At 67.4% G+C, this 24,385-nt stretch overlaps 1 protein-coding gene across 2 annotated transcripts; it reads left to right on the forward strand.

Moving 5' to 3' along the window:
• Window positions 1–7,785: 7,785 nt before the first annotated feature.
• Window positions 7,786–23,420, forward strand: SIGLEC1 (sialic acid binding Ig like lectin 1). Of its 2 annotated transcripts, XM_084516343.1 has the most exons (24): window positions 7,786–7,914; window positions 8,791–8,900; window positions 9,326–9,682; window positions 9,771–10,067; window positions 10,406–10,669; window positions 10,933–11,132; window positions 11,217–11,271; window positions 11,640–11,939; window positions 12,611–12,862; window positions 13,115–13,417; window positions 13,878–13,945; window positions 14,054–14,147; window positions 16,165–16,464; window positions 16,958–17,218; window positions 17,840–18,142; window positions 18,595–18,849; window positions 19,560–19,847; window positions 19,967–20,218; window positions 20,592–20,885; window positions 20,990–21,244; window positions 21,380–21,676; window positions 22,369–22,468; window positions 22,551–22,623; window positions 23,030–23,420. In XM_084516343.1, the coding sequence occupies exons 2-24, from the start codon at window positions 8,840–8,842 to the stop codon at window positions 23,045–23,047; spliced, it is 4,947 nt and encodes a 1,648-aa protein (XP_084372469.1). In that variant the 5' UTR covers window positions 7,786–7,914; window positions 8,791–8,839; the 3' UTR covers window positions 23,048–23,420. The 2 variants fall into 2 exon arrangements, with proteins under 2 accessions (XP_084372469.1, XP_084372468.1); XM_084516342.1 differs by having other exon boundaries at window positions 13,878–14,147.
• The last annotated feature ends 965 nt before the right edge of the window (window positions 23,421–24,385 follow it).

Here is a 24,385-nt window from a genome sequence, read left to right on the forward strand (position 1 = left end):
CAGCGGCCGCCGGGACGGAAACCTCGGCTCGGCCCCGGCCTCCCCGCACCGGGGTGGGACCGAGGCCACCGAGGGGCCGAGGCCACCGAGCAGCTTGGGGGGCTGCGGGGAGCTGGGGACCCCTCGGTGCCTGCGGGCACGGCTGCCCCTCAGTTCCCTCAGCTGCCCGTGTCCCCCCACGCACATTTCTCCACGGGTTTGTGCGCTCTTTACACCCACAGAGATCCTGGCCGTGTCCCCGCAGCCCTCTGTCCCTGTGTGTCCGTCCTGCCTGTCCTTCTGTCCCCAGCCCCCCCAGCCCTTCTCAGCCCCGTTTCCCCCAGCCCCGTGGCCGTCCCCACTCCCTGCTCCCCAGTTGAGCATTTCGGCCGGGGCACGGAGCCGTGTCCCGGAGAGCTGCCAGGCACCGTGCCACCTCTGCGTGCCACCAGCCTGGCATTGCCAAAAGGGCATCAAATCCTTGGGGGGGCTGCCCAGGGGGGATTGAGGGTGAGCAGGGTTGGGCGAGCTGTGCCTGGTGGTGGTGGCGTTGGTGGCAGTCCCTGCGTTGGTGGCAGTCCCTGCGTTGGTGGCAGTACGCACCCCTTTATCTGCCCCTTTGCCACCCCGTGCCCCCTCAGTCCCAGTTTGGGAACTGGGAGGAGCCCAGAAGGCGCTGGGCAGCGGGGTCCCAAGGGCAGCTCTCCGGGGGACCCGGTGCCGGGGCTGCGGGGGCGCAGGGCCCGGCTGTGCCCCCAGTGCCGGGGGGGGGTCCCAGCCCCACCCGGAGCCGGGAAGCTGCCGGAGGGAGGGGAAGAGGAGGGGAAGAGAGGGGCGGAGGGGGCTACGCCTGTGTTTGCTTCCCTGGCTCCCCGTCAAGGGATGAGGTAGCGCTTTCCGGCGATTGAGGAGGGCCCCGAGCGCTGCCGCAGGAAGCACGGGAGGAGAGCGCAGAGCTGGGGGCCAGCCCAGCTTTTGGGGGCGCAAAAAGCACGCTGTACGGGGTGGAGAGGCGAAACGGGGGTGGGCCAGGATGGGCGACCCCCACTCGGGCACCTCCTGATGCTTTTGGGGTGGCTCCGCGCCCCCCTGCCCGCAGCCCTCTCCAGTTTGCTCCTCTGGGCACGCACACAGCCCAGTTCACCCAGTTTGTTTGCTCCTTTGGACACGCACCCAGCCCAGTTCACCCAGTTTGCTCCCCCAGAGGCCGGCCGGGCCAGCCTGGGTGGGCAAAGCAGAGCTGCCCCCTCCTGTGCCGGGTCTTGCTGTGCAGCGTGAGGGGGGCAATCACCACCACCACCACCACCATCATCATCATCGTCACCACCACTGTCACCACCCAGTGGCACCATCACCAGGGCCACCTGGCTGCGCCCCCCCGTCACCTCCCTCTGCCCCCAGGTGTGGGTTTGGGGACGGTGTAGGGGGAGCGAAGGGAGGGGCCACCGCACCCCAGGGACCCCACTGCTGTTATCCAGGCGCCCAGGACCCTTTCACAAATCTTCCCACCCCGCCCGGCCCCGCTGCTCCCTGCAGCTCCACGTCCCCCGGGCAGCACCTTCTGGGTTTTTTGGGCACAGCCCCAGCCCCCCTGCCCCTGCCCTGGGGGTGCCAGGGCTCAGCCAGCGCCCCCACACCCCTCCACCCTCCTGCCTGCTGCTCCACAGCTGCCAAGCTCTGCCCTGGGGGGGGCTTTTTGGGTTGGTGACCCCCCTCCTCCAGCTTCCCACGGGAACCCTGGGGCGAAGGAAAGCACCGGAGCGCGGGGGCATCTGCGGTCAGGGCGCACGTGGGCTGGGACGGGACGGGGGGGGGGCAGCTGCCTGTGCCTCGGTGCCTGGTCAGCACGGCACCCACTGCTTCGGGGGGGGAGCACTGTGGGTGGTGGGGGGCCCATGGATCTCCTTTCCATGGGTAGAAAGGTTTTCCTTCTTCCCTCCTTCAGCCTCCTTGCTGTGCGTCCCGTCTGCTCCCAGCCCTTGGTGCCGGGGGGGGGGGGCTGCAGCGGGGGCGCCCCGAGGTTGCTGCACCCCCGTGCCAAGATGCTCGGTGCCGAAATGCCCATTTCTGGCCCCAAACGGGGCTACATTCATGGAACCGTTCTGCTGGCAGCCCTGCGCCCCTGCACCCCCCTGCCAGGGGAGCAGCGCAGCCCCCCGGGCACCCTCAGGGTCCCACAGGGGACCCCCCCAAACACCCCCACAGCCCCCTCTGTGCACAACCCCGGGGCCAGCTCCCAGCCCTGCCCTGCCACGCTCGTGCACACCCGTGCACGCTCACACACCCGCACTCTGCGCCCCCCCCTCCCCACGCACACCCACTCCCGACTTCCCCAGGAAGCCGCGGCCACGCACGGCGCCTGCGCTCTGCTCGTGGGACCTCTGCTCCCCGGGGCCACATTGTCCCCAGGTCGGGTGCTGCCAGCTTCCTTCCTGGCCTCTCCCCTTCCCCTACCCGCCCTGGGCCACCCGGAGCCATGTCCCTTGTCCCCCGCTCCTGGGTCACCCACCGGCACCGCCTGGCAGCGGGTTTTGCCCAAAAAGCCTCATTCTTTCGCCGCCCCTTTCCCTGCCCCGGCAGCAGGCGGGTGGTGCAGACGAAGCACTTTCACACCAGCACGGTGCCAAATGCCCGGGCTCGGGGCTTTCCAGCACCTTGTCCCTCTCACAGAAATGTCCCCGATGACGCTGGCACGTGTGGCCGAGCTGCTCCGGGAGCCCCGTGCCGGGCAGCAGCTCGGCCGAGGAGACCACTAAAAATAACCCAAATTCAGCTCCTTCCTGCGGTGTCGGAACGGGGCCTGGAGGGGCTGGCACGGCTCCTGCAGCCGGTTTAGGGCCATCCCCAAAATGGGGTTTGGGGGGTTCCCAGGGGGTCCTGCCATGGGGCTGGGCGAGGCGTGTGTCCCCCTGGGTCCCCATCCCCTGAGCTGTCCTCGGTGGGTTCCTGGTGGGTATGGAACAGCCAAAATGTCAAAAATACTGTATTGGTCCCCATTTGGGTGGGCCCAATTCACACCAGGCTGTGTGCACAGGGCACCCCATCCCCGGTCCCCCGGACCCCTCCCCAAGCCCCCTACCCCATCCCCGAGTCCCTTCCCTCCATGGGCGCATGGGGACGAAGGCACCGGGATGGCAACTGGGGGTCGGGGACTACGGTGGGCCCCGGGGGGCTGCAGCCACGGGGACCTGCTGCTTCCCTGGGGGGAGAAATTTGGGGCTGGGAGCCCAAGGGACCCCTTTTCCTGCCCTGAATCACACGGAGGGGGGGGTTCCACGTGCCTCCGCCAGCCCCGCGCTGCAAGTTGATGTTTCAGGTCCTGATAACCGTGAGGGGAGGACACGGAGGAGCAGAAGCAAAGCTCTGCACGGCGCCGCGGGCGCTGCCAGGCGTGCACGGTGTCCCTAACCCGCTCCCGGCGGCACCGGTGCTGCCCGTAATGCGATGCAGGCGAGAGCCGTGTCGGGGACATCGAGCTGACAGCAGCCTCCCCGGCAAGCTGCTCGGCACGAGGCGGGCACCCTGGGGGCTGCGATGTCCCCGAGCCCCCCCCTGTGTCCCCTCTCCACCCGTCAGGGTGTCCCCTCGCTGCCCTGGCACGGGGAGGGGGGCACCCTGCGCGTCTCCAGCCCTGCACCCTGAGAGGACGCCTTAAAAATCCCCCTTTTGGGCTGCGTTCTCGTAATTCCCCGAGCAAAATGTTCTCCGGTTTCCAAGTCCGCGTCTCGCTGCCAGCAGTTTTGGCAGAGACGGCCTCCTCGCCTCCAGAAATCTGAAAGAATCCCCAAATCAGAGCATTTCAGCGCAAAACTGCTGATGTCCGCAGAACCCCGCGCGCACAGGGAGCCGCTCCTCGCCCACCGGGGGGCTCTCAGCAGGCACAAACCCCCCTCGGGGGGGGGGGCCTCACCTCCCCCTGCACGGCCCCCAGGCCCTTGGGCTGTGGTTTTTGGGGTGCCACGGGGCGCTGGCTTTCCTGGGTTTCGGTGTCACGTGCGCGGCAGCCTGGGGACGAGGCTGCGGTTCCCTCTTCCCCTTTCCGCCCTCCCCACAGCCACCCCCTCGTCCCCCCCGGCCCTGTCCCCTGCTGACCGTCCCCTCTGTCCCCTGTGGTGCCGCAGCCCCCCCCCCCCTTAAGCAGGGCTCAGCACCCTGTGGCCAGCACCAGCGCTTCTGGCCCTGGAAATCGTGGTTGCTGGTGCGTGGCCGGGGCTGTCCCTTTGGGGACCCCGTCCCTCCCCGGGGCACAGGAGCTGCTGCCAGCCCTCAGGGCAGGAGCTGGTGGTCCCCACGCGTGGGGGGCAAGCTCCTGGTGCTCGGGGAGCCCCCAGTGACGAGGGGGCTCCTCCAGTGCTATCCCCATGGATCCGAGGGGTCTGAGGCTTTTGGGCACCTCCTCACCCTCACCAAACCCTGGCAGCAGAGCGCTGCCACCAGGCAAGGGTCCCCATCCCCGTTACCACCCCCGCGTGCACAAACCCTACATTTTGACCCCAATTTTAGGCTGAGCCCTAAAATTGACCCCAATTTTAGGCTGAGCCAGGCTCTGGGCGCATCCCCGGAGGTGCCGGGGCGCTGACCTGCGCTCCCCCTCGCCTGGCCCTGCAGAGCTCCTGCAGCACGGCGTGTGCCACATCACGTCGCCTCGGGCCTGATCGCTCCTCGTGTCTCAGGAATAATTTAAGGCGATTTTTCTCGCCTGTTCCTCGCAGCAGCCCCCGCCTGGCGCGCGAGCTAATGAACCCTCGGGGATCGCTGGCTCGCCGCGCCGAAAACCGCTTCAGCCCGGCGTCGTCCCCGAGATGTGCAAGCCGGGGTCGAGCAGTCGGAATTGATTTTTGCACTTGAAAGCCTGCTCGGCTGCTGCACGTGTCCAAATCTCCCGAAATCCAAACCCAGACGCTGCTGCTCCCGCAAGCCCAGCTCGCGGGGCCGAGCCGTGCGCTGCCTGCAGCTGTGCGCACCCAACCGGGGGCACCGGGGGGGCTGCTCTGCCTTCAGGGGGGCTCCCAGCTCCAAAGCAGCCCCGGTCCTCGCCCCCCCACGCCGTGCAGGGTCCGTTCTGCCCATCCCCACTTCCCCCCTGGCCCTGGGTCCCCTCGTCCCCAGCTCCGCAGCCCTGTCCCTTTCCCCTCCCGGGGCCCCTGCACTCGCCTCCAGCTTGGGGCTTGCAATCCCCCCCCCCAAATCTGCTCAGCAGAGCCTGGCCCAGAGCCTGGGGGCCTCGCACCCACCCCACTGCCAAGAAAAGCACGGCCCCGGGGGGCCCCCGGTGTCCCTGTGAGGCTCCAGCCCCTCTGGCTGCAGGGGGAGGGCAGGGTCCTGGAGCTGCCCCGTTCCCCCAAATTCAGCCCCATGCCCCCCGATGTCAGCCCCATGTCATCCAACATGCTTCTCTTCCCCTCTCTGCCCCCAGCACATTAACTGGGATGCCTGGGGGGGGCTTGCAGCCAGCCTTGAGCCCCTCCTGCCCGCGGTGCCCCCCGAGCAGGCAGACGGGCACAAGGCGCATTTTTTCATGGGGAAATTCATTTTCCCCCATTCCCACCACTGCCAGCAGGGGCTGCAGCCCCCCCCCCACATCACTGCTGCTGATTTATGCTCGCTTTTCCGCGGTGTTTCCCTCTCTCCCTCCCAACACCTCACACCCCAAATTCCTGGGATGCCCCCGGGCAGCCCCTTATCGCTCTGGTATGCCGGCGTCCCGCATTCCTCTGGGGAGAAGGAGCAGGCTGCCTCCGGACAGAGACTTCCAGGCTCCCCCTCCTTTTTTCCCTGGCAGCTTTAGGGAATGCCCAGCCCTCCCCCAGCCCTTCCCCAGCCCTTCCCCAGCCCTTCCCCAGCCCTTCCCCAACCCTTCCATCCCCCGTCTGCGCAGGGCTCTGGGTTCGGGGCGCAGCGCCCAGCCCCGCTCTCCTCCAGCATTGACGGCGGCTCCCCCGTGCCCTGTGCCCACCCCGACCCCGGCCTCCTGTGACCTTGCAGCCCCCCACGACTGACGGCAGGGGAAGGAGCCGAAGCTGATTTTGGTGCCCCAGCAGCCTCCCTGCACCCTTGGGTGAGCACCCGCCTGGGTGCTGGTCCCCAGGTCGCCACCACCAACTCCTGTCCCCGTGCGCGGGGCATGGCTCTGCTGGCACAGCGCAGACTTTCACTCATCTCCTGCATTTCTTTCGCTTTCCCCAGGAGGTTCCCCTTTCCAGACGGGCACCACCCTCGCAGGACATGTCTTGGGAGCTGGAAAGAGGAACCGGGGGGGGCTCCAGCCTGGGTGCTGCCCGCTGCCCACATGAAGGCTCGGTGCCGCGGGCAGGCACCCTCTGCGTGCCCAGTGCCACGCGGGGACATCGAGCCCTGCTGCTGGGACACGGCTCCGGGGGAGCCCCCGGGTGCCTGAAACCCAGGGGGGGGTTAAAATGTCCAAAAAGGAGCTGGATCCACTGGGGCAGGGGGTTCACAGCGCTGGGCAGCTGTGGGGACAAGTTTAGGATGAGGCTGCGGCGTGGCGAGGGGCGCATCCAGCCCCAGCAGTGCCTGGAGCTGGACGAGTGGAGCCGTGGGGGTGTGGGGGCTGTGGGGCTCCAAAAAAAGTGCTGAGAGGGAGCCCACGCAGAGGGGCTGGAGCTGGGGCTGCGCTGGGGCCAGCTGGCTCCTTGCAGAGTCAGGGTTTGGCGGTGCTGCGTCAGGGGATGCGGCTCAGACCCAGCTGGAAACGCACGGTGCTGATGCAAGGAGGTCCCTGCAGGCCCCCCGGGGGCAGCAGCCCCGCTCCCTGCCCCCCTGCCCACTTTGGGGGCCGTTTCCCAGGGTGTTTTGGCAGGGGGCTGTGCGGGGGGGGCGGCTGTGGCACTGCCTCTGCACCCACGCTGCGGTGAGCCCAGCCTGGCACCAGCACCAGAGCGCTGTGTGGGGAGCTGCGGGGAGTTTTGGGGTGGTGTGGGGAGTTTTGGGGTGCTGTGGGGAGCTTTGGGGTGCTGTGGGGAGTTTTGGGGTGCTGTGGGGTGCTGTGGGGAGTTGCAGGGAGCTTTGGGGTGCTGCAGGGAGCTTTGGGGTGCTGTGGAGTGCTGCAGGGTGCACGCAGCACCCCGGGGCTCACAGTTCTCACGTTCCCAGCCCCTTTTGCACAAAATCAAGCAGACTGCGAGTCCTCAAACGCACAGAGCACGGAGCTCAGCGCCGGTTCCCTTCCCCTAAATCCAGGCACCTGCAGCAGATGCTGGACCTGGGCCCTGTCCCAGAGCAGCCCAGCACCAGCGCGGTCCCCGCGTGCTGCGGCACCGGCACGGGCAGCAACGGAACGGCCCCGATGGTTTCTGTGGGGCCCCAGGCTGGCTCTGGGGGTGACTGAGCCCCAAAAGCTGGCATGGGGGTGCCCAGGGCTGTAGGGAGGCCGTGCCTGCCCTGGGGGCTGCGCCTGCCCTGGGGGCTCTCTGTCAGGCTCACCCCGCTGCAGGGTCCGTGGCACGGAGCAGGGGCACCCAGCGGGGCCCTAAAACTGGACCCTGGAGTGGGTCGGTGCCTCCCGTGCCCTAATTTTGGCCAGGCACGGCACAGCAGTGCTGAGAGGGTGCAAAAGCATTCACCCCCCCAAATAGGACTGGGGGCCTGGACCCCTGCAAAATCCTCCCGTGCGGACCCCCTTGGCGCCCACCCCAAAAGAGCCCCCATCAGGAGAAGGCAAGAAAGAGCTGACGGTGGCAGCCACTTCCCAAAACCGGAGGCAGGGACAAACCCCTAAACGGGGAAGTGGTGTGGATTTGGGCTCCTTACCCCCCGCAGCAGATAAATAGCTCGCCCCTGGCCGCGCGGGACGGGCGGCGGCGTGGAGGCACAGCCGGGTGCCCGCCGGGGGACACGGGGACCACCGGGGGACACGGGGACCACCGGGGGACACAGGGACCACCGGGGGACACGGACCCTCCCTGTCACACCGAGGTGATTCTGCTGCCCCTGGGGCACGGAGGGGCTGGGAAGGGGACCCTGGGGGCCGAGGTTTGCCATGGGGGTGCTGCAGGATCCGTGCCGGGGGTGCCGAGCAGTTTCCCCGTGCCCCTCCTGGTGCCCAGCCCCACGGGCGAGTTCCAGCAGCACCCAAAGGAGCCGGCCAGCTGCCTGGCACTGCCTGCGAGCCCTGTGGGGATTTTGGAGGCTGTCCTGCAGAGATGGGTGCGTGTGGGTGCAGAGGGGATGGTTACAGCTCCTTCCCTGGGGGTGATCACCCCATTTTCCCTTCTCCCATCCAGGCACCGTCCTGTCGGTGTCGGGGTGGCGATGCTCAGCCCCTGCTGCTCCGTCCCACACACTCAGCTTATCAATTCCTGCTGAACCCAGCCAAAATTTGGGTTTTCAGAGCTGCCGTGCCCCAGCCCCAACCCCTGGTGCCCCCAACTGGGCTGCTCACGGGACCCCGGCCCCGCCGCCAGAAAACGAAACCGGGAGGGGAGGCAGGGAAACGAAACTGGGGGCCGCGGCGCTTCCTTCCCCTCGATTAATAAATCCCAGCCTGCAGAGAGCAAAATACGGATGGGAAGAGCACAAAAAGGGGGAAGTGCTGCTGCTGTTTAATCCCGACCGCTGCCGGCGCGCCGGGGCTGTGCGGTGGCTGCTGGGGACAGCCATGGGGTCACCTCCTGGGGTCACCTCCTGGGGTCACCCCCTGGGGACAGCAATGGGATGGCCATGTGGGGTCACCCCCTGGGGACAGCAGCAAGGGGTGAGGGGGCTTTGGGGCCAGGAGGGACGCTGCGAGGTGACGCAGGGCTGGGTGGATTAACGTGGTTCTGGGGCTTTTGGCCACCCTTCTGCCATCAGGGGCTGCTGCGCAACGACCCGACACCTCCTGCCCACTGCCACCAGCCCCATGGCTGTGGCCACGTCCCCCCTGCAGTGGCTCGTCCTCCTGGCCAGCCTTGTGGCCCCAGGTAAGGTGCCACCGCACCAGCCCCCTGCCCCCTGCACCCCCCCAGTGGGATGGGGTGGGATGTCGGTGGGACATGGAGAAAGGACAAGGAGATGGGGAGAGGGGAAAGAAAACGAGTTCCCAAAGGGCTCAGAGGGCAAATTTCCCCTTTTCCTGGTGATTTAGGGCTTTTGCCCTCTGAGTCCAGCCGGTGCCTTTTGCCTGCTGGAAGCCCAGCTGGGAGCATCGCCCCCCGGCCGGACCCTTCCCCATTTATCTCCCCCTCCACGCTTCCTCCTGGAGGGTTCAGCTCTCCTCTCCCAAACCCCACCGTGGCCCTGGCTGGCTGGGATCAGGAGCAGTGGCACGGGGCTCGTGGGGTGGCACAGGGCAGCCGGGCACCAGCGGCCACCCCCCATCGCCCACCCTTTGCCTTCCCTCCGCCAGCCCACGGCTCCTGGGGTGTCAGCTACCCCCCCGAGCTGAGGAGCATCACGGGCTCCTGCGTGGTGTTCCCCTGCACGCTGAGCTTCCCCGAAAGCATCTCGGCCAGCAAAGGCATCGTGGCCATCTGGTACAAGGACTACAGCAACCAGAAGACCGTGGTGTACCACTCGGAGGGCCAGGACGTGGACCCCAGGTTCCGGGACCGAGCTCAGCTCCTGGGGGACCCGGCTGCTCGCAACTGCACCCTGCTGCTGCGGGGGGTGACCCCGGAGGACAGCGGGCCCTACAAATTCCGCTTCGAGATCGTCGACGGAGACCGGTGGTCGGCGGAGCGGGACGTGGAGCTGAGCGTTTCGGGTGGGTACGGCGGGGATCCCCCCCCCCCCCCCGACCCCGTGCTCACCCATCCCGTGAGGACGTCCCAGCCTCGGCTCCCCGTCCCCAGATATCCTGGAGCGCCCCAGCATCGCGGCCAGCGAGGAGGTGTTGGAGGGGACCGAGGTCACCTTGCAGTGCTCCACGCCCTACGTGTGCCCGCTGAGCGAGGTGGCCCTGCGCTGGGCGGGCTACGACGAGCGCGTCTCCTCCGTGTCCGGCCGCCTGCAGCTGGACACCAGCGGGGTCGGCCACCACCTGAGCCTCGCCACCTCCTTCTCCTGGAAGGACCACGCCAGGGAGCTCTTCTGCGAGGTGCTCCACGGCTCCCAGAAGGCCAGCGGGGAGCTGGTCCTGCGGGTGAGACGTACGTGGGGCGGCTCGGAGCGTGGCACGGGGACACCTCTCCCGCTGCTCTGAGGCACCCCGAGGTCCCTCGCAGAAAGCCAGGGCAGGGGGTCCCCAGCTTCTCCCTCCCTGCTCCTCCACGATCAGCACCCATGCAGGTCCCACAGCCACCCTGCAGTGCCCCCCCCCTGCCCTTTCTGCCACCTCTGTCCCAGCTTTGTCCCCTTTTCCCTGCTCCTTTCCTCCGTGCAGAGCCTCTCAGGGCTCCTTTCCCCGGCATCCACCTCTGCGCCACCATCCCCGGGGTCCCTCCCGGCTTCCCCTCCGCCACCGCGTCACTGTGTCCCCCCCCCGCAGACGCCCCCAAAGGCACCAGGGTGTCGATCACCCCCTCGGGGCAGAACATCCTCGTGGGGGACACGGTGTCTCTGAGCTGCGAGGTGACCAGCAGCTACCCCCCGGTGTCTGCGTACCAGTGGTACAAGGACGGCGCCGCCGCGGGCACCGAGCGCACCCTGACGCTGCGGGGCGTGCGGCGGGCGGACCACGGGCAGTACCGCTGCGAAGCCCACAACGCCCTCGGGGCTGGCACGGCGCCCCCCGTGATGCTCTACGTCTTCTGTAAGTGCTGGGGGGCTGCTGGCTGGGGGGGGAACCCAGTCTGAAAGGGGCAATGGGATGAGGGAACCGGGCTGGGTGTGATGGGACCGGGTGGGAAAGCATCTGCCCTGGGTTGGGTACCTTGGGTACCTCTGCGTGCGCCCAAGCACAGGTCCTCAGTGATGCAGGATTTCGCTCCAGGGGGCATTAAATTCGGAAAAAGCCCCCTGCCCAGCCTGCTGGGGGTCTCCTGCCCGCCCTGAGCGAGCTCCCATCTCCTCCAGCCGCCGAGATCTCCGTGAGCCCCGCGGCCGAGGTGCAGGAGGGGACGAGCACGGAGCTGTCCTGCGACGTGCCCGGCAGGGAGGGCCAGGAGCTGAACTACACCTGGTACAAGAACAGCGCCTGGCTGCAGGAGGGCCCCGCGCACACCCTGCTCTTCCACCGCCTGGCCGCCAGCGACGCCGGCTTCTACTCCTGCAAGGTGAGGTCGGACTCGGAGATTCTGTGATTTTTCTGCGGTTCTGGATGATTCTGTGATTTTCTGTGGTTCTGTGGTTCCGTGAAGGTGACCAACGACCGGGGCAGCACCGCGTCCCAGCCCGTCAGCCTGAGCGTGACCTGTGAGTGCTCGTGGCCCTGCGGGGACGGGGGGCCCCCGTGGGCGAAATCCCTTAGTGCCAGGCTCCTCTCGGCACCTCGCGCCCCAAACGCCGCTCGGGGGTCACCACCCCAGGAGCCAGCGGGGATAATGACAGCTCAGGAGCTTTTGCAAGTCAGGGGAAAAATAAAATAGCCCTGGGTTTGGCTCTGACATTGCTGCTCATAAATAAAACCCGCTGACGTCAGGGGGAAAGCAGCTCCCAGGACCAGCTGTGCTCGCTCCTGGTCGGGTGGCCGTGACGCGCGCGCGGCCGCCCAGGTAGGGCCACGATGCTGGGGTTCTCCGGGGGCTGGCACAGCCTCTGACCCCCCCCTCCCTGTGCCGCAGACCCCCCCAGGACCCCCTCGCTGACGCTGCTGCAGGAGCCGCAGGGCGGCGGGCTGGCTGTGGTGCACTGCTCGGTGGACAGCCGCCCGCCGGCCAGCCTGGCGCTGTACCGCGATGGCGACCTCGTGGCCACCAGCGGCTCGCAGGTGGCCCCCAGCCAGCGGCTGGCCATCACGGCCTCCCGAAACGCCCTGCGCCTGGAGATCCGTGGTGTGAGGCCGCAGGATGGTGGGCAGTACCGCTGCACTGCCACCAACACCCTGGGCAACGCCAGCGCCACGCAGCCCTTCGTCACCCACAGTGAGTCCCGCTGTGCCAAGCTGGCTCCCGTCCCCGGGGCTGGGGGCATGGCACCTCCTCCGGCATGGATATGGGGGTTTTGGGGTGTTTCTGTGGGGCTGTGGCATCCCCCTGGGAGCAGCACCCGGGCACGGAGCGGGTCCCCTGCTCCCTCTCCTCACAGCCCCTGCTTTGGAGATCTGGGTGGAGGGGAAGCAGCAATGAGAGGGGAGGAGGGGACAGCCCCCCAAAAACACACCCAGGGGCATCGTCCTTAGGATGCCAATGAAAACCAGGATGGACCTCGAGGTTTCAAGGGAAATAACGCTGGTCTGGGTGGTGCTGATAGCTGGGTTTGTTTTCTCCTGAGCCCCTCACCGCCCCCCCAGCCCCTCTCCTGGCCCGGTTCCTCTCACCAAACACGGGTGCCTGGAGGGAGCCGACGTCTCCAGAAGGCACCCGTGGGTCCCTGCTGGTGGCAGAGAACTGGTGAGAACGGCTCAGGAGGGGACATCCCAGCTGGCTGCCACCACCCTCCAGCTCCGTGACCCCTTGGCCGGGGGCTGCCTGGATCCGTGCGCTGCAGGGCAGTGGCGTGGGGAGGATTTGTGCAGGCGGATCCACAACGGGGGGGCAAAGGTTCCTCAGCAGAGGTTTCCCCGATGGCTCAGCCTCTCCCTTCCTTTCGGCAGCTGCCAGAGTCCTGATCCAGCCCTCGGTGGAGGTGCGGGAGGGGGAAGCCGTGACCCTGAGCTGTGAGGTGCCGGGTGACGTGGTGCCGGCCACCTTTACCTGGTACAGGAACGGCCGGTGGCTGCGCGAGGACGCGGAGCCGGCGCTGAGCTTCCCGGCCATCCGCAGCGCCGACGCTGGAGCCTTCCAGTGCCTGGCGCAGGGCAGCGGCCACAGCCACAGCTCGGCGGCCGTCACGCTCCGAGTGCTCTGTGAGTGCCCTGGGGGAACCTTTCCGGGAAGGGGAGAAGTCCAGAAAAGCCCCTAATTCGCAGGAGCATCCCGTGATATCAATTCGTGGTCCTCAGAGGTGCTGGGGACACGCGGGTCCCTCGTGGAGAGGGAGGTGGACGTGGCACCCTCCACCTTGGGTGGGTGCATGCAGGAAGGCAGGACTCCCCCAGCTTTGGGGGTTCCCCTAACCCCACGGTCCGGTTCTCACCCACGCTGCTTTGTCCCTGCAGTCCCCCCCCGGCAGCCGGTGATGAGCTCCCTCCTGGAGACCCGGGGCGGGCAGCTGGGCATCATCCAGTGCTCCGTCGAGAGCGACCCGGAGGCCAACCTGACCCTGTGGAGAGGAGGAGAGGCACTGGCTTGCACGGGGGGCTGCCCCCCGGCCCCCAGCCCCCGGCTGCAGGCCACGGCCTCGTACAACAGCCTGAGGCTGGAGCTGCGGGACGTGGTGCTGGAGGACGAGGGCACCTACGTGTGCCAGGCCAGGAACACGCAGGGCAACGCCAGCGCCTCCATGGCCTTCAGTGCCGAGAGTGAGTGAGGTGCTGGGGAGGGGGGCACCGGGGTCTGAGCCCCCAGGGTGTGACCCTGGGGAAATCCTGGGAGAGGGGAGTTGGAGAGGGGTGGGTACCGCGTGCGTAAAGGCAGAGCCAGCGTCGGTAGCACACGTGCTCATGAAACCCAGGGTAGCAAACAGCATCGATCCCCAAAAGTGTGCTCAGGGTGCTGGGGAGGGCCACCAGCGGGTGCTGCAAGGGGAGGGTGCAGCCAAAAGCCCCCGTGGACCCCTCCCCTGGGCTCCCAGTGGTCCTGGGTGCTGCGCACGCCGCGGTGCCATACCTACAGAGGTGCCCACAACCTGCCCACCGCAGTGGTGCTGCTCATGGCATCGTGGTGCCGGGGCCATATATCCATCCTTGCAGCCCCGAAACCCCCCCTGCAGCTCCGGGTGCTGCAGCTGAGCCCCCCCCCCTGCCTTCTCCCTGCCCTCAGCCGCCCGCGTCGTGGTGTCCCCGTCCCCCCGCGTGCCGGAAGGCAGCGCCGCCAACCTGACGTGCCAAGTGAGCAGCGGGTCCCCAAACCTGCCCAACGTCACCTGGTACAGGAACGGGCAGCGGCTCCCCCGGGGCCCCGACCCCGACCCCCCCGACGCGTCCCTGGTGCTGCAGCGGGTGGTGAGGGGGGACGCGGGGCTCTACCACTGCACCGCCACCACCGGGAGGAGCAGCCGGAGCTCTGCTGCCGTCCTGCTGGATGTGCTGTGTGAGTGCGGGGGGCTGGGGGTGTTGGGGGGCTGGGGATGTTTGGGGTGCTGGGGATGTTGGGGTGCTGGGGGTGTTTGGGGTGCTGGGGATGTTTGGGGTGTTGGGGATGTTTGGGGTGCTGGGCATGTCTGGGGTGCTGGGCATGTCTGGGGTGCTGGGGATGTTTGGGGTGCTGGGGGTGTTGGGGTGCTGGGGATGTTGGGGTGCTGGGGATGTTTGGGGTGTTGGGGATGTTTGGGGTGCTGGGCATGTCTGGGGTGCTGGGCATGTCTGGGGTGCTGGGGATGTTTGGGGTGCTGGGGGTGTTGGGGTGCTGGGGATGTTGGGGTGCTGGGGATGTTTGGGGTGTTGGGGATGTTTGGGGTGCTGGGCATGTCTGGGGTGCTGGGCATGTCTGGGGTGCTGGGGATGTTTGGGGTGCTGGGGGTGTTGGGGTGCTGGGAAGGTTGGGGTGCTGGGGATATTTGGGGCGCTGGGGGTGTTTGGGGTGCTGGGGATGTTTGGGGTGTTGGGGATGTTTGGGGCACTGGAGATGTTGGGGTGTTGGGCATGTTTGGGTGCTGGGGATATTTGGGGCAGTGGGGATATTTGGGGTGCTGGGGATGTTTGGGGTGTTGGGGATGTTGAGGGGGCTGGGGATTTTGAGGTGCTGGGGATGTTGGGGGCACTGGGGATATTTGGGTACTGGGGATGTTGGGGTGCTGGGGATATTTGGGGTGCTGGGGGTGTTGGGGCACTCAGCATGTTGGGATACTGGGCATGTTGGGGTGCTGGGGATGTTTGGGGTGCTGGGGGTGTTGGGGCACTGGGGATATTTGGGGTGCTGGGCATATTTAGGGTGCTGGGGATGTTTGGGTGCTGGGGATGTTGGGGTGCTGGGCATGTTTGGGGCACTGGGGTATTTAGGGTGCTGGGGATATTTGGGGTGCTGGGAGTGTTGGGGTTCTGGGGATGTTGGGGTTCTGGAGATGTTGGGGTTCTGGGCATGTTTGGGTGCTGGGGATATTTGGGGCACTGGGGATATTTGGGGTTCTGGGGGTGTTGGGGAGCTCTGGATATTTGGGGTGCTGGGAATGTTGGGGTGCTGAGGATGTTGGGGTGCTGGGGATGTTTGGGGCACTGGAGATGTTTAGGTGCTGGGGGTGTTGGGGTGCTGGGCATATTTAGGGTGCTGGGAATGTTGGGGTGCTGGGGATGTTTGGGGTGCTGCAGATATTTGGGGCAATGAGCATGTTGGGGCACTGGGGATGTTGGGGCACTGGGGATGTTTGGGGTGCTGGGAATGTTGTGGTGCTGCGGATATTTGGGGCACTGGGGATATTTGGGGTGCTGTGAATGTTGGGGTGCTGAGGATGTTGGGGTACTGCGCATGTTGGGATGCTGGGGATATTTGGGGTGCTGGGGATGTTGGGGCACTGGGGATGTTGGGGCACTGGGGATGTTGGGGCACTGGGGATATTTGGGGCACTGGGGATCTTTGGTGTGCTGGGCATGTTTTGGGGGCTGTCAGGTGCTGCAGGAGCACCTTTCTGCCTGCCCCTGCTCTTCTCTGGGCAGGGGCCACCCTTGGGCGGGTGCAGGGGCCCTGTGGCACCACATGGAGCGCAGGGGGGTGGGGGCGCAGCGCGTCTGTGCGCGGTTATTACCTTGGGGTTGGTCCTTACACGTAGCCAACATCCAAGTGCGCACGCCTCTGCCCAGACACGAGGCCCCCAGGGGCATGCCCACAGCCTGGGCCATCCACTGTGGGTGCAGGTGCTCGTGTCTGAGTGCCTCGGGGTGTCCCGGTGCCTCCTCCCGTGGGGATCCGTCCCCCCCCGTGCCCCCCGGAGGTCACCCTGCCAGCCCGTGGAGGCGCACTCCAGCTGCAGCCCCCTGCACCGCCGTCCCTGAGCGTGATCCTGGCTGCTCGGGTGCTGTCTGTCCCTGTCCCATCCCGTCCTGCCCCATCCTGTCCCCTCCCGAGGTGGCGCTGGGGACAGGTATCCGCGCAATGGCCGCGCTGTCCCACGCAGACCCCCCGAGGGACCCTCAGCTCACCGCCTTCCTGGAGACGCAGCGGGGCCGGCTGGCCATCTTCGAGGGCTCGGTGGCGAGCAACCCCCCTGCCCAGCTGGCCCTGTACCGGGGCGAGGAGCTGGTGGCCTCCAGCGGCACAGGGCATGGCACCAACCCGAGGGTCAGCGCCACGGCCACCCCCAACGCGCTCCGGGTGGAGATCCGGGATGTCACGCTGGCAGATGAGGGCACCTACAGCCTGGCCGCCACCAACACGCACGGCACCGTGTCCCAGCACCTCTATTTCCGTGTGCAGGGTGAGCAGGGGCTGTGGCACGGGCGTTGGGGCCAGTCCTGGTGGGTGGCAAGCGCCGTGGGGCAGGGCTGGGTGAGAGCCAGCGCAGGCTGTGACCTTTTCCGCATTGCTCCTGCCTCTGCGCAGCCGGCGGGTGGGGAGGGATAATGGCCCTGGGTGTCCCATGGGGACAGCGGGGCAGAGAAATGTCACCGAGCATCTCAGGCTGCGGCCAGACGGCAGAATGAGGCCGGGCTTCTGCAGGGGGTGCGATCCTGCTGCCCCCAGGGAGAGTGGTTTGTGCTAAAACCCCGTGCGCTGCAGCTGGGCAGTGCCTCCAGGGGTTGCTCCCCTCACCCCGGTGCTCAGGACCAGTCACTTTTTTGGGGAAAGGTGACCTGGGGATGGTGCTGGGTCCTTGATCTAAACGCCCAGCACCAGCCTCGGGCCGCAGCAGGGGCACCAAAACGCTGCGAGGCGTCGTGTGCCCCCCACGCTCTCTTCTCCTCCCTCAGCTGCCCGCGTCCTCATCTCGCCGTCGGCGGAGGTGCTGGAAGGGGACGACGTCTCCCTGACGTGCGAGGTGCCGGGGGAGCCGCAGGAGGACGCCGCCTTCTCCTGGTACAAGGACAGCAAGAGCCTGCAGGACAGCCCCGGCCGCGTCCTCGCGCTGCCCCACGTCACCAGCGCTGCCGCGGGCTCCTACCACTGCAAAGCCCACGGCCCCGCGGGGACCGGTGCCAGCATCTCCCCGGCCGTCAGCCTGCGTGTCCTGTGTGAGTGGGCGAGGGGACGGCACCCCTGGGGGCACCTAGGGGTGCTGGGGACACGGCACGTGGGGTGGGACGTGGCACGGGGCGCACAGCGGGGCACGGCACGGCTCCTGCTGCTGGCACCATCCCCGGATGGCCCCCGCGCAGACAGGCTGGGGTTTAGCAACAGCTCTGCAGTGAAGAATTGTCTGCCCAGAGAAAACAGCAAAATGTTAAAAGCAGGGATTTTGGGGAGTGTGTCTCCTCGATAAGGCCGTGGTCTGTGTAGAAGCCACCTCACCTGGAGGTGTCCCCAAGCAGGGATGTCGGGTGGAAGCGCGGTGCCACCCCAGACCGCAGCTGCCTGCTGTTAAAAAAAGGGGAAAAATGCAATAACCAGTGCTTTGGTTCTGTTAAAACAACACATTTTGACTGGCCTAATTACACTTTTCAAGACTCAAGTTTTGGAGAAACATCGTCCCTCTGGGACAGGGGGGGGAAACTCCAGGCAAGGAAATGTTGGCTGGTGCTTGCGCGAGCGTGCGGTGCCGCCGTGTGGGTGCTCCCCGAGGGGTACCCAAAAAAAGGTACCCAAAAAAAGGGGGACCCAGCCTTGCTGACACCCGTCCACATCTCGCCCTGCAGATCCCCCCCGGGTGCCGGTGCTGAGCTCCTTCCTGGAGACGCCGGGGGGGCGTCGGGGCGTGCTGCAGTGCCGGGTGGACAGCAGCCCCCCGGCGCAGCTGGAGCTCTCCAAGGACGGCTCCTTGGTGGCCTCCAGCGCGCTGCCCGCCCCCGCCACCTCCCCGCGGCTCAGCGTCACCGCGGCCACCAACAGCCTGAGGGTGAGCATCGGCGACGTGCTGCTGGAGGACGAGGGCGAGTACGTGTGTGCTGCCAGCAACGCCTACGGCAACGCGAGCACCGCCGCCAACTTCACGGCAGGGAGTGAGTGTGGTGGGCGCAGGGTGGGCGCGGGGTGGGCACGGGGTGGGCACGGGGTGGGCACGGCGCTGAGGCAGGCACCGGCTGCGTGCCAAGGGGAAGACGGGTGCTGGGGGCTGCAGGGAAGGTGTGGATGGAGGCAGACACAAGCTGGAGGATGCTTGCAGGGGAAGGGGGAGAGGGCTAGGATAGGATGGCAATAGGGAAGGAATGGTGGAAGCTGCGGGTTTATGGGGTGGAGGGTGACAAGGGGGAGTGCGCACGTGGAGCAGGGGCTGCAGCTCTGTCCCCAGGGGGATGTGTGGCTGTAGGAAGCTCCCATGGCACGGCTGCGGTGTCCCCATCACCTCTGTCCTGGAGCAGCAGGGAGGGAGCCCAGAGAGAAGCCCCGGCTGGTGCTGGAGCCCAGAGCTCTTTTTTTTTTTTCCCTGACTCTCTTCCTTCTCCCATCGCAGCCGCCCGGGTCTGGATCTCGCCCTCCTCGGAGGTCCGTGAAGGGGACGCCGTGACCCTGACGTGCGCCGTGGACAGCGCAGCCCAGGAGGCTCTGACCTACACCTGGTACAAGAACAGGGTCAGGCTGAGCAGCGGCACGGCCCCGCGCATCGTCCTCCCCAGCGTGGTGGCCGCCGACGCCGCCTCCTACCACTGCGCCGTGCAGAGCCCCGCCGGCACCCGCAGCGTGGCCCCCAGCACCCTCAGCGTCCTCTGTGAGTTCGGGGGGGGCTTCGGAGCCCCCATCCCCTTCCCTGGGCTGGAAACCCCCCTGGGCACAGCCTGCGGCTGCAGACAATGCCAGCGAGGTCCCCGCTCCTCCCAGCTCCACGAGTTTTTCTTTACATTTCGAACCAAAGCTGCAACAGAAACATTTTTGGCTTTCGGGGAAAATTGCAGGATATATATATATATGTATTTTTTTTCTTTCCTGCTTTGGCAAATTAAAACCAGACTTTGTTTAAAAAAAAAGATGTGCAAAAACCCTAGCTGCAAGTCAGAATGGAAGGTTTTCCTTTTTAGTAGAAAAAGATGGTTTTAACTCATAAGTCTGCTGCGAGGGGTGGCTGCCGAGGGGCTCTCCTGGAAACACCCTCCAGAGAGCCTCAGAAATGTGTCCTGTCTCTCCCAGCTCCCAGTTTTGGGTGGGAAATGCAGGATAAATGCTGCTAACACCACCTCGGTGTCCTGGGCCTGAGTTACAGCCCAGGTTTTTGCTGCCATTTCGCCACCCCTGGTGTTCCCAGCAGAGAGGGGGGGGTTGCTGGAAAGGGTGCGAGCCCCCCCGGGGGGCCAAACCAGGAGCAGGCTGCAGGTGGGAGCGGGCTCCGAGCGTGGCTGTGCCGTGTGCTGAGCTGGGCTTGGGTTCGAGGGAGGCGCAGGGAACCCGGGCTTGGCCCACAGCCCCCTCCCCTCTCATTTCCAGACCCCCCGAGGAACATGCAGCTGAAGACTTTCGCGGAGAGCAGCGGGGGGAGAGCCGTCATCCTGCTCTGCACCGTGGACAGCAACCCCCCGGCCGAGGTCAGCCTGCACCGGGGGGGGCAGCTGGTGGCCTCCAGCGTGTCCACGACCCCCGGCCAACGCTCGCCCCCTCCCAACGCGCTGCGCCTGGAGCTGCCGGCCACCACGGCGCAGGACGAGGGCGAATACGAGTGCCGGGCACGCAGCCCCCTCGGCAGCACCAGCGCATCCCTGCCTCTCCACGTGCAAGGTGAGCGTGGCACGGGGGGATTCAGGGCTCGGTGCCCCCCTCCGAGCCTCGCCGTGGGCACGTTGAGGGGTCCCGTGCCATGCCACATGCCAGCACCCCCCTCCCCGTGTCTCCGCCAGCCGTCAGGGTGGTGGTGCGGCCGGGTGCTGAGGTGCAGGAGGGCACGGAGGTGACACTGAGCTGCGAGGACGCGGGTGCCCAGCCGGGCACCGTCTACGCCTGGTTCAAGAACGGGCGCTGGCTGCGGGAGGGCCCCGGTGCCGCGCTCCTGCTCCACGCCGCGCGCAGCAGCGACGCCGGCGCCTACAGCTGCCAAGCGCAGACGGGGGCGCGCAGCCGGAGGGCCCCCCCCGCAGCCCTGAGGGTGCTGTGTGAGTAAAAGGGGGGGCTGCAGGGGCTGCCCCGCAGCGGGGAGAGCTGATGGGGAGGGAAGCGTGGGCTGTGTCGCCATCTGGTGACCGCTGGTCCCGTCCCGGGGGTGCCCGAGGTGCTGTTCCGAAGGGGGTGTGGGAAGGAAATAATTTGGTGTTAAAATGGTTTAAAACCCCGTGGGGTGGTGCTGTGGTGGAGAGCACGCTGCTGCCCCACCGGGGGGGCTGCTGGATGCTTCCCCCACCCTCACCGTGCCCCATCTCCCCAGCCTGAGCCAGCAACGAGCGGGCAAACCCCCCCAAGCCGGAGGGGGACGCGTTCCCCCGAGGCCACCCGGAGCCAGGAGGCGAGGCGCTGTCCTTGTCCTTGCAGACGCGCCCCGGGAGCCGTCCTTCGTGTCCCTGGTGGAGCCGTGGGGCGGGCGGCAGGCCGAGCTGCTCTGCACTGTCGACAGCCACCCGCCCGCCGACATCACCCTGCTGCGGGGCCGTGCGCCCCTCGCCTCCACCCGGGGCCTCTCCGACCCCCGAGCCTCCGTCCAGGCTGAGCCCAACGCCCTGCGGGTGCGGATGGTGGCTCTGGGCCCCGGGGACACGGGGCTCTACGTCTGCTCAGCCAACAACAGCTTCGGCACCGCGACCACCTCCCTGCTCCTCGCGGCGAGCGGTGAGCACCGCGCTGCCCGGGGCTTGTGCCGCACGGAGCCGGCCGTGGGGCGTCCCCGTGAGCCCCGTGCCACGCCGTCTGCACGGCCCTTTCCTCCTGCTCAGGTGTCCGAGTCACGGTGGAGCCCTCTCCAGAAGTCCCCGAGGGTGCCACGGCCACCATCAACTGCTCGGCGGTGCCCTGGGTGGGCGACGAGGCCAACTACACGTGGTACAAGAACAGCCGGTGGCTGCGGGAGGGACCGGCCAGCACCCTCATCCTCGGCCCCGTTTCCAGCGCCGACGCCGGCTTCTACCACTGCCGGGCCAGCGGCGTGCGGGGCAGCGTGGCCTCACCCCCCCTCAGCCTCACCGTGCTCTGTGAGTGCCCCCCAGCCCCTCGGGGACAGGACAGGGGCTCTCGTCCCCCTTTCCCTGCCCCACTCCTCTCTTTATAACCCGGGGAGGGGGTTCCCTGCGCCAAGACCCACCTCCAGCCCCCTCCTCTCCGCGCAGACCCCCCGCGAGCCGTGGCCGTCAGCACCTTCCTGGAGAACCTGAGCGGGCGCGTGGGCATCGTGCTGTGCGTGGCCGACAGCCACCCGCCCGCCGCCCTCGCCCTGTACCGCCGCGGCCACCTCCTGGCCTCCAGCCTGGCCACGGCCTCGACCCCGGGGCTGCGGGCGGCCGCCTCCCTCAACGCCCTGCGCCTGGAGATCGCGGCCCTGGGGCCCGAGGACGCGGCCGAGTACAGCTGCGTGGCCACCAACCCGCTGGGCAACGCCACGGCCAGCGCCTACTTCGACACCCGCAGTGAGTGGGGCCGGACCCCCGCGGGGATGCTCTGCTTTTTTGGGGGGGGGGGTGGTCTGTGGGATTTCAGGTTTTGGAGACAATCCGGAGAGGTTTGAGGTTTTAGGTGGAAAAGGCAAAGAGGATTCGCTGCCAAAGCACGCGTTTTCTGCTTGATTTTGGTGTTTTGTTCCCAGGGGCTTTGCTCCTGCAGCATCCCCGGCTGGGGGCGGCAGGATGCTGTGTAAGGGCTGCAGCACCCCCCCCACAAGCAGAAAATTGAGCTGAATGCTAAAGTTTGATGAAAAAATGAGAAGAAAAGGGGTAGGGCAGGGTTCAGTGAACGGCAGAGCGTGCTCATGCTGTCTGCCGCTGTGCACGGCCCCCCCACCCTCCACGTGTTGGCAGAGGGGGGCACAGGATGCCATCAGCGGGGGGGGCACACAGCGATGTGCCAGCCTGTCCCGCCTGGGACAGCAAAACGGGCAGGGACACGCCAGCACAAGTGTCCCCATGGGGTCCCCATTGTGCCGTGCCACTCTGCGCCCCCCCAGCCACTGGGTCCCATGGGGGGGCGAGGCACTGACCCCACACCAGAGCCACGCTGCGGCTGCAGGCACGGGGAAGGGACCCGGAGGAGGAGGCTCCCCAAAGCCCCTCCAGCCTGTCCCCAGCCCCCGGCACTGATGGGACCCCCCCTCCTGTTCCCGCAGCGCTCTCCCACCTCCTGGTGTTCACCGTCCTGGCCGGGCTGCTCCTCGCCCTGCTCTGCGTGGCCCTGCTGGCCCTCCTGGCCGTGAGGCTGTGGCCCAGGTAACGTCCCCTGGCTGGGACGGGGACGTGGGGACACGTTGGGAGGGCGCAGCGGGTGGCAGCTGCCTCTCCTCCTGCCCAGGCTGCGCAAGATTTGGGGCTTGCCGCGGGCTGAGGACACCTTCGAGCTGAGCAGGAAGCAGGAGCAGCCGCAGGTAGGAGCTGGCAGTGCTGGGGGTGGCTCTGAGGACCCTGCCCCGAGCTCCCTTCATCGGGTGCCCATGGGGAGCAGCGTCCTGGAGCACCCACGGGCTCCCTGCAACCTGCCCTCACCCCCCCGATCCCTTTTCCCCCGTTTTCTCTCCCCTCCACCAACTCTGAGGGGTCCTGAACGCCCCCAGCCCTGGCGTGGCCATGGGGCACGGTGCTGGGGGCTGGCTGGGGTCGGGGTCTGGCCATCATGGGGGTCTGGGCAGATGGGCACTGGGGGTCCGGGCTGCAGCCCAGCACCCCCTGAAGGGCTTCTCCCTGGGGGGGGCTTCATGTGGGTGCTCCCCGGGGTGCCGTGGGTGCTGCCCCTCATGGGGCAGGGTCTCCCCAGCCAGCCCTGACCCTTTCCAGGTGGATGGAGCGTCCTAAGCCGCTGGCTCGTTGGCTCAGGAGTGACTGTAGCAGCTGGAAACCGCACAGCCCCCAACACGGGGGGGGCCCAGAGCCACCTTGGGGCAGCCCAGCCCCATCCTGACACCCCCTCCAAGCCCCCCCTGCCTCCCTCCTTCCCTCCCCTGCTGTGCTGGGCACAGCGCCCGTGGTGCTGCGGCAGCGCGCGGTGCGCCGCGCTCCGTGGCTGCTCGGAGCTGCCAAAATCCCAGGACCCCCCCCCGGGAGGGGGGTGCGAGCCTGGTGCCGGCCTCTCCATCACCACCATCCTCACCCCCCCCCACCGAACTGCTGCCCCTGGGGGGGCTGCGTGCTACTCACCTGTCTGGAAATAAAGCACGGAGCAGTGTGAGCAGTGCGCATCTGTGGGGGGGGGGGGGGCTGCGCTCTGCGCCCTGGGGGCTGTTTTGGGAACGGGGGGAGCCCACCTCCCCGGCACAGCGGGCAGGAGGCTCTGCCAGGGGCTCACCGTGGGGTGAACCCCTGTCCCCTTGCCGCAGCCCTGTCCCCTCCCCGTTAGATGTCACCCTGAGGCCACCCGTGCCCCGGGTCCGGCTGTGCCGTGGGTGCCCACGCAGCGGGGTGGTGGTGGCGGGGGCGATGCTCGCCCACGTGGGCGCTTAATCCCGCGTTATCCGGCTGCTTTGCTGCTTTGTTTGGTTACTGGGGGAGCGTGCCACGGCTGGCGTGGGGCGTGGGGCAGCGCCCACACCCCCCCTCTGATCCCATCGCCTCCCCTGCCTGGCCCCAGCACCCCGCTGCCTCTCCACACCCAAACCCCAATCAGAATCGCTGCATGGTTTGGGCTGGAAGGGGCCCAAATTTCGAGCTACATCCAAAAATTCTAGCTAATCTGCTGCTCAGCTGGCACACGCAGACCCACGTCCCCCTGCCAGCACTCAGGGTATCCCTGGGTGGGGGGGTTGGGATGCGATGGGAGCAGAGCGGAGCCTGTGGGGGCAGCAGGGACCCCCCCCCAGCCTCCTGCTGAGCTCCCCCCGCATCCAGCAGCGGCGAGGTTAAACCTCCATCGTCTGCTAAGCTGCACGCCCGGGGAAGATGAGTTCAGGTGGAGCCGGGGTGACCTGGGCAGGTCCCCCCCTGGGGCTGGACATCACCTTTTCAAGGCATCTCCGTGCCAGAGCCCTCTCCATCCTCCCCAAGCACCCGCTCGCTGCGCTGCTCCCGACAGAGCCCCGGGCTCCGAGGAGGGGCCCGGTGCTCCTCAGCTCCCTCCCTCCGCATCTCGCAAGGCTGAAGTTCATTAATTCTCACCCGAAGCCCCCCCCTGGGTGGCCCAGCTGCTCCAGCTGGCCC

Source organism: Aythya ferina (assembly GCF_964211825.1).
Source record: "Aythya ferina genome assembly, chromosome: 4".
NCBI lineage: Eukaryota > Metazoa > Chordata > Aves > Anseriformes > Anatidae > Aythya > Aythya ferina.

Excerpts from the sequence above, each read along its gene's own strand:
- SIGLEC1 (XM_084516342.1), top strand. The coding sequence starts at position 8,840 with ATGGCTGTGGCCACGTCCCCCCTGCAGTGGCTCGTCCTCCTGGCCAGC. Across the intron at positions 20,219-20,591 it reads CGCAGCCCTGAGGGTGCTGT|ACGCGCCCCGGGAGCCGTCC; the intron begins GTGAGTAAAAGG and ends TTGTCCTTGCAG. Across the intron at positions 21,245-21,379 it reads CCTCAGCCTCACCGTGCTCT|ACCCCCCGCGAGCCGTGGCC; the intron begins GTGAGTGCCCCC and ends CTCTCCGCGCAG.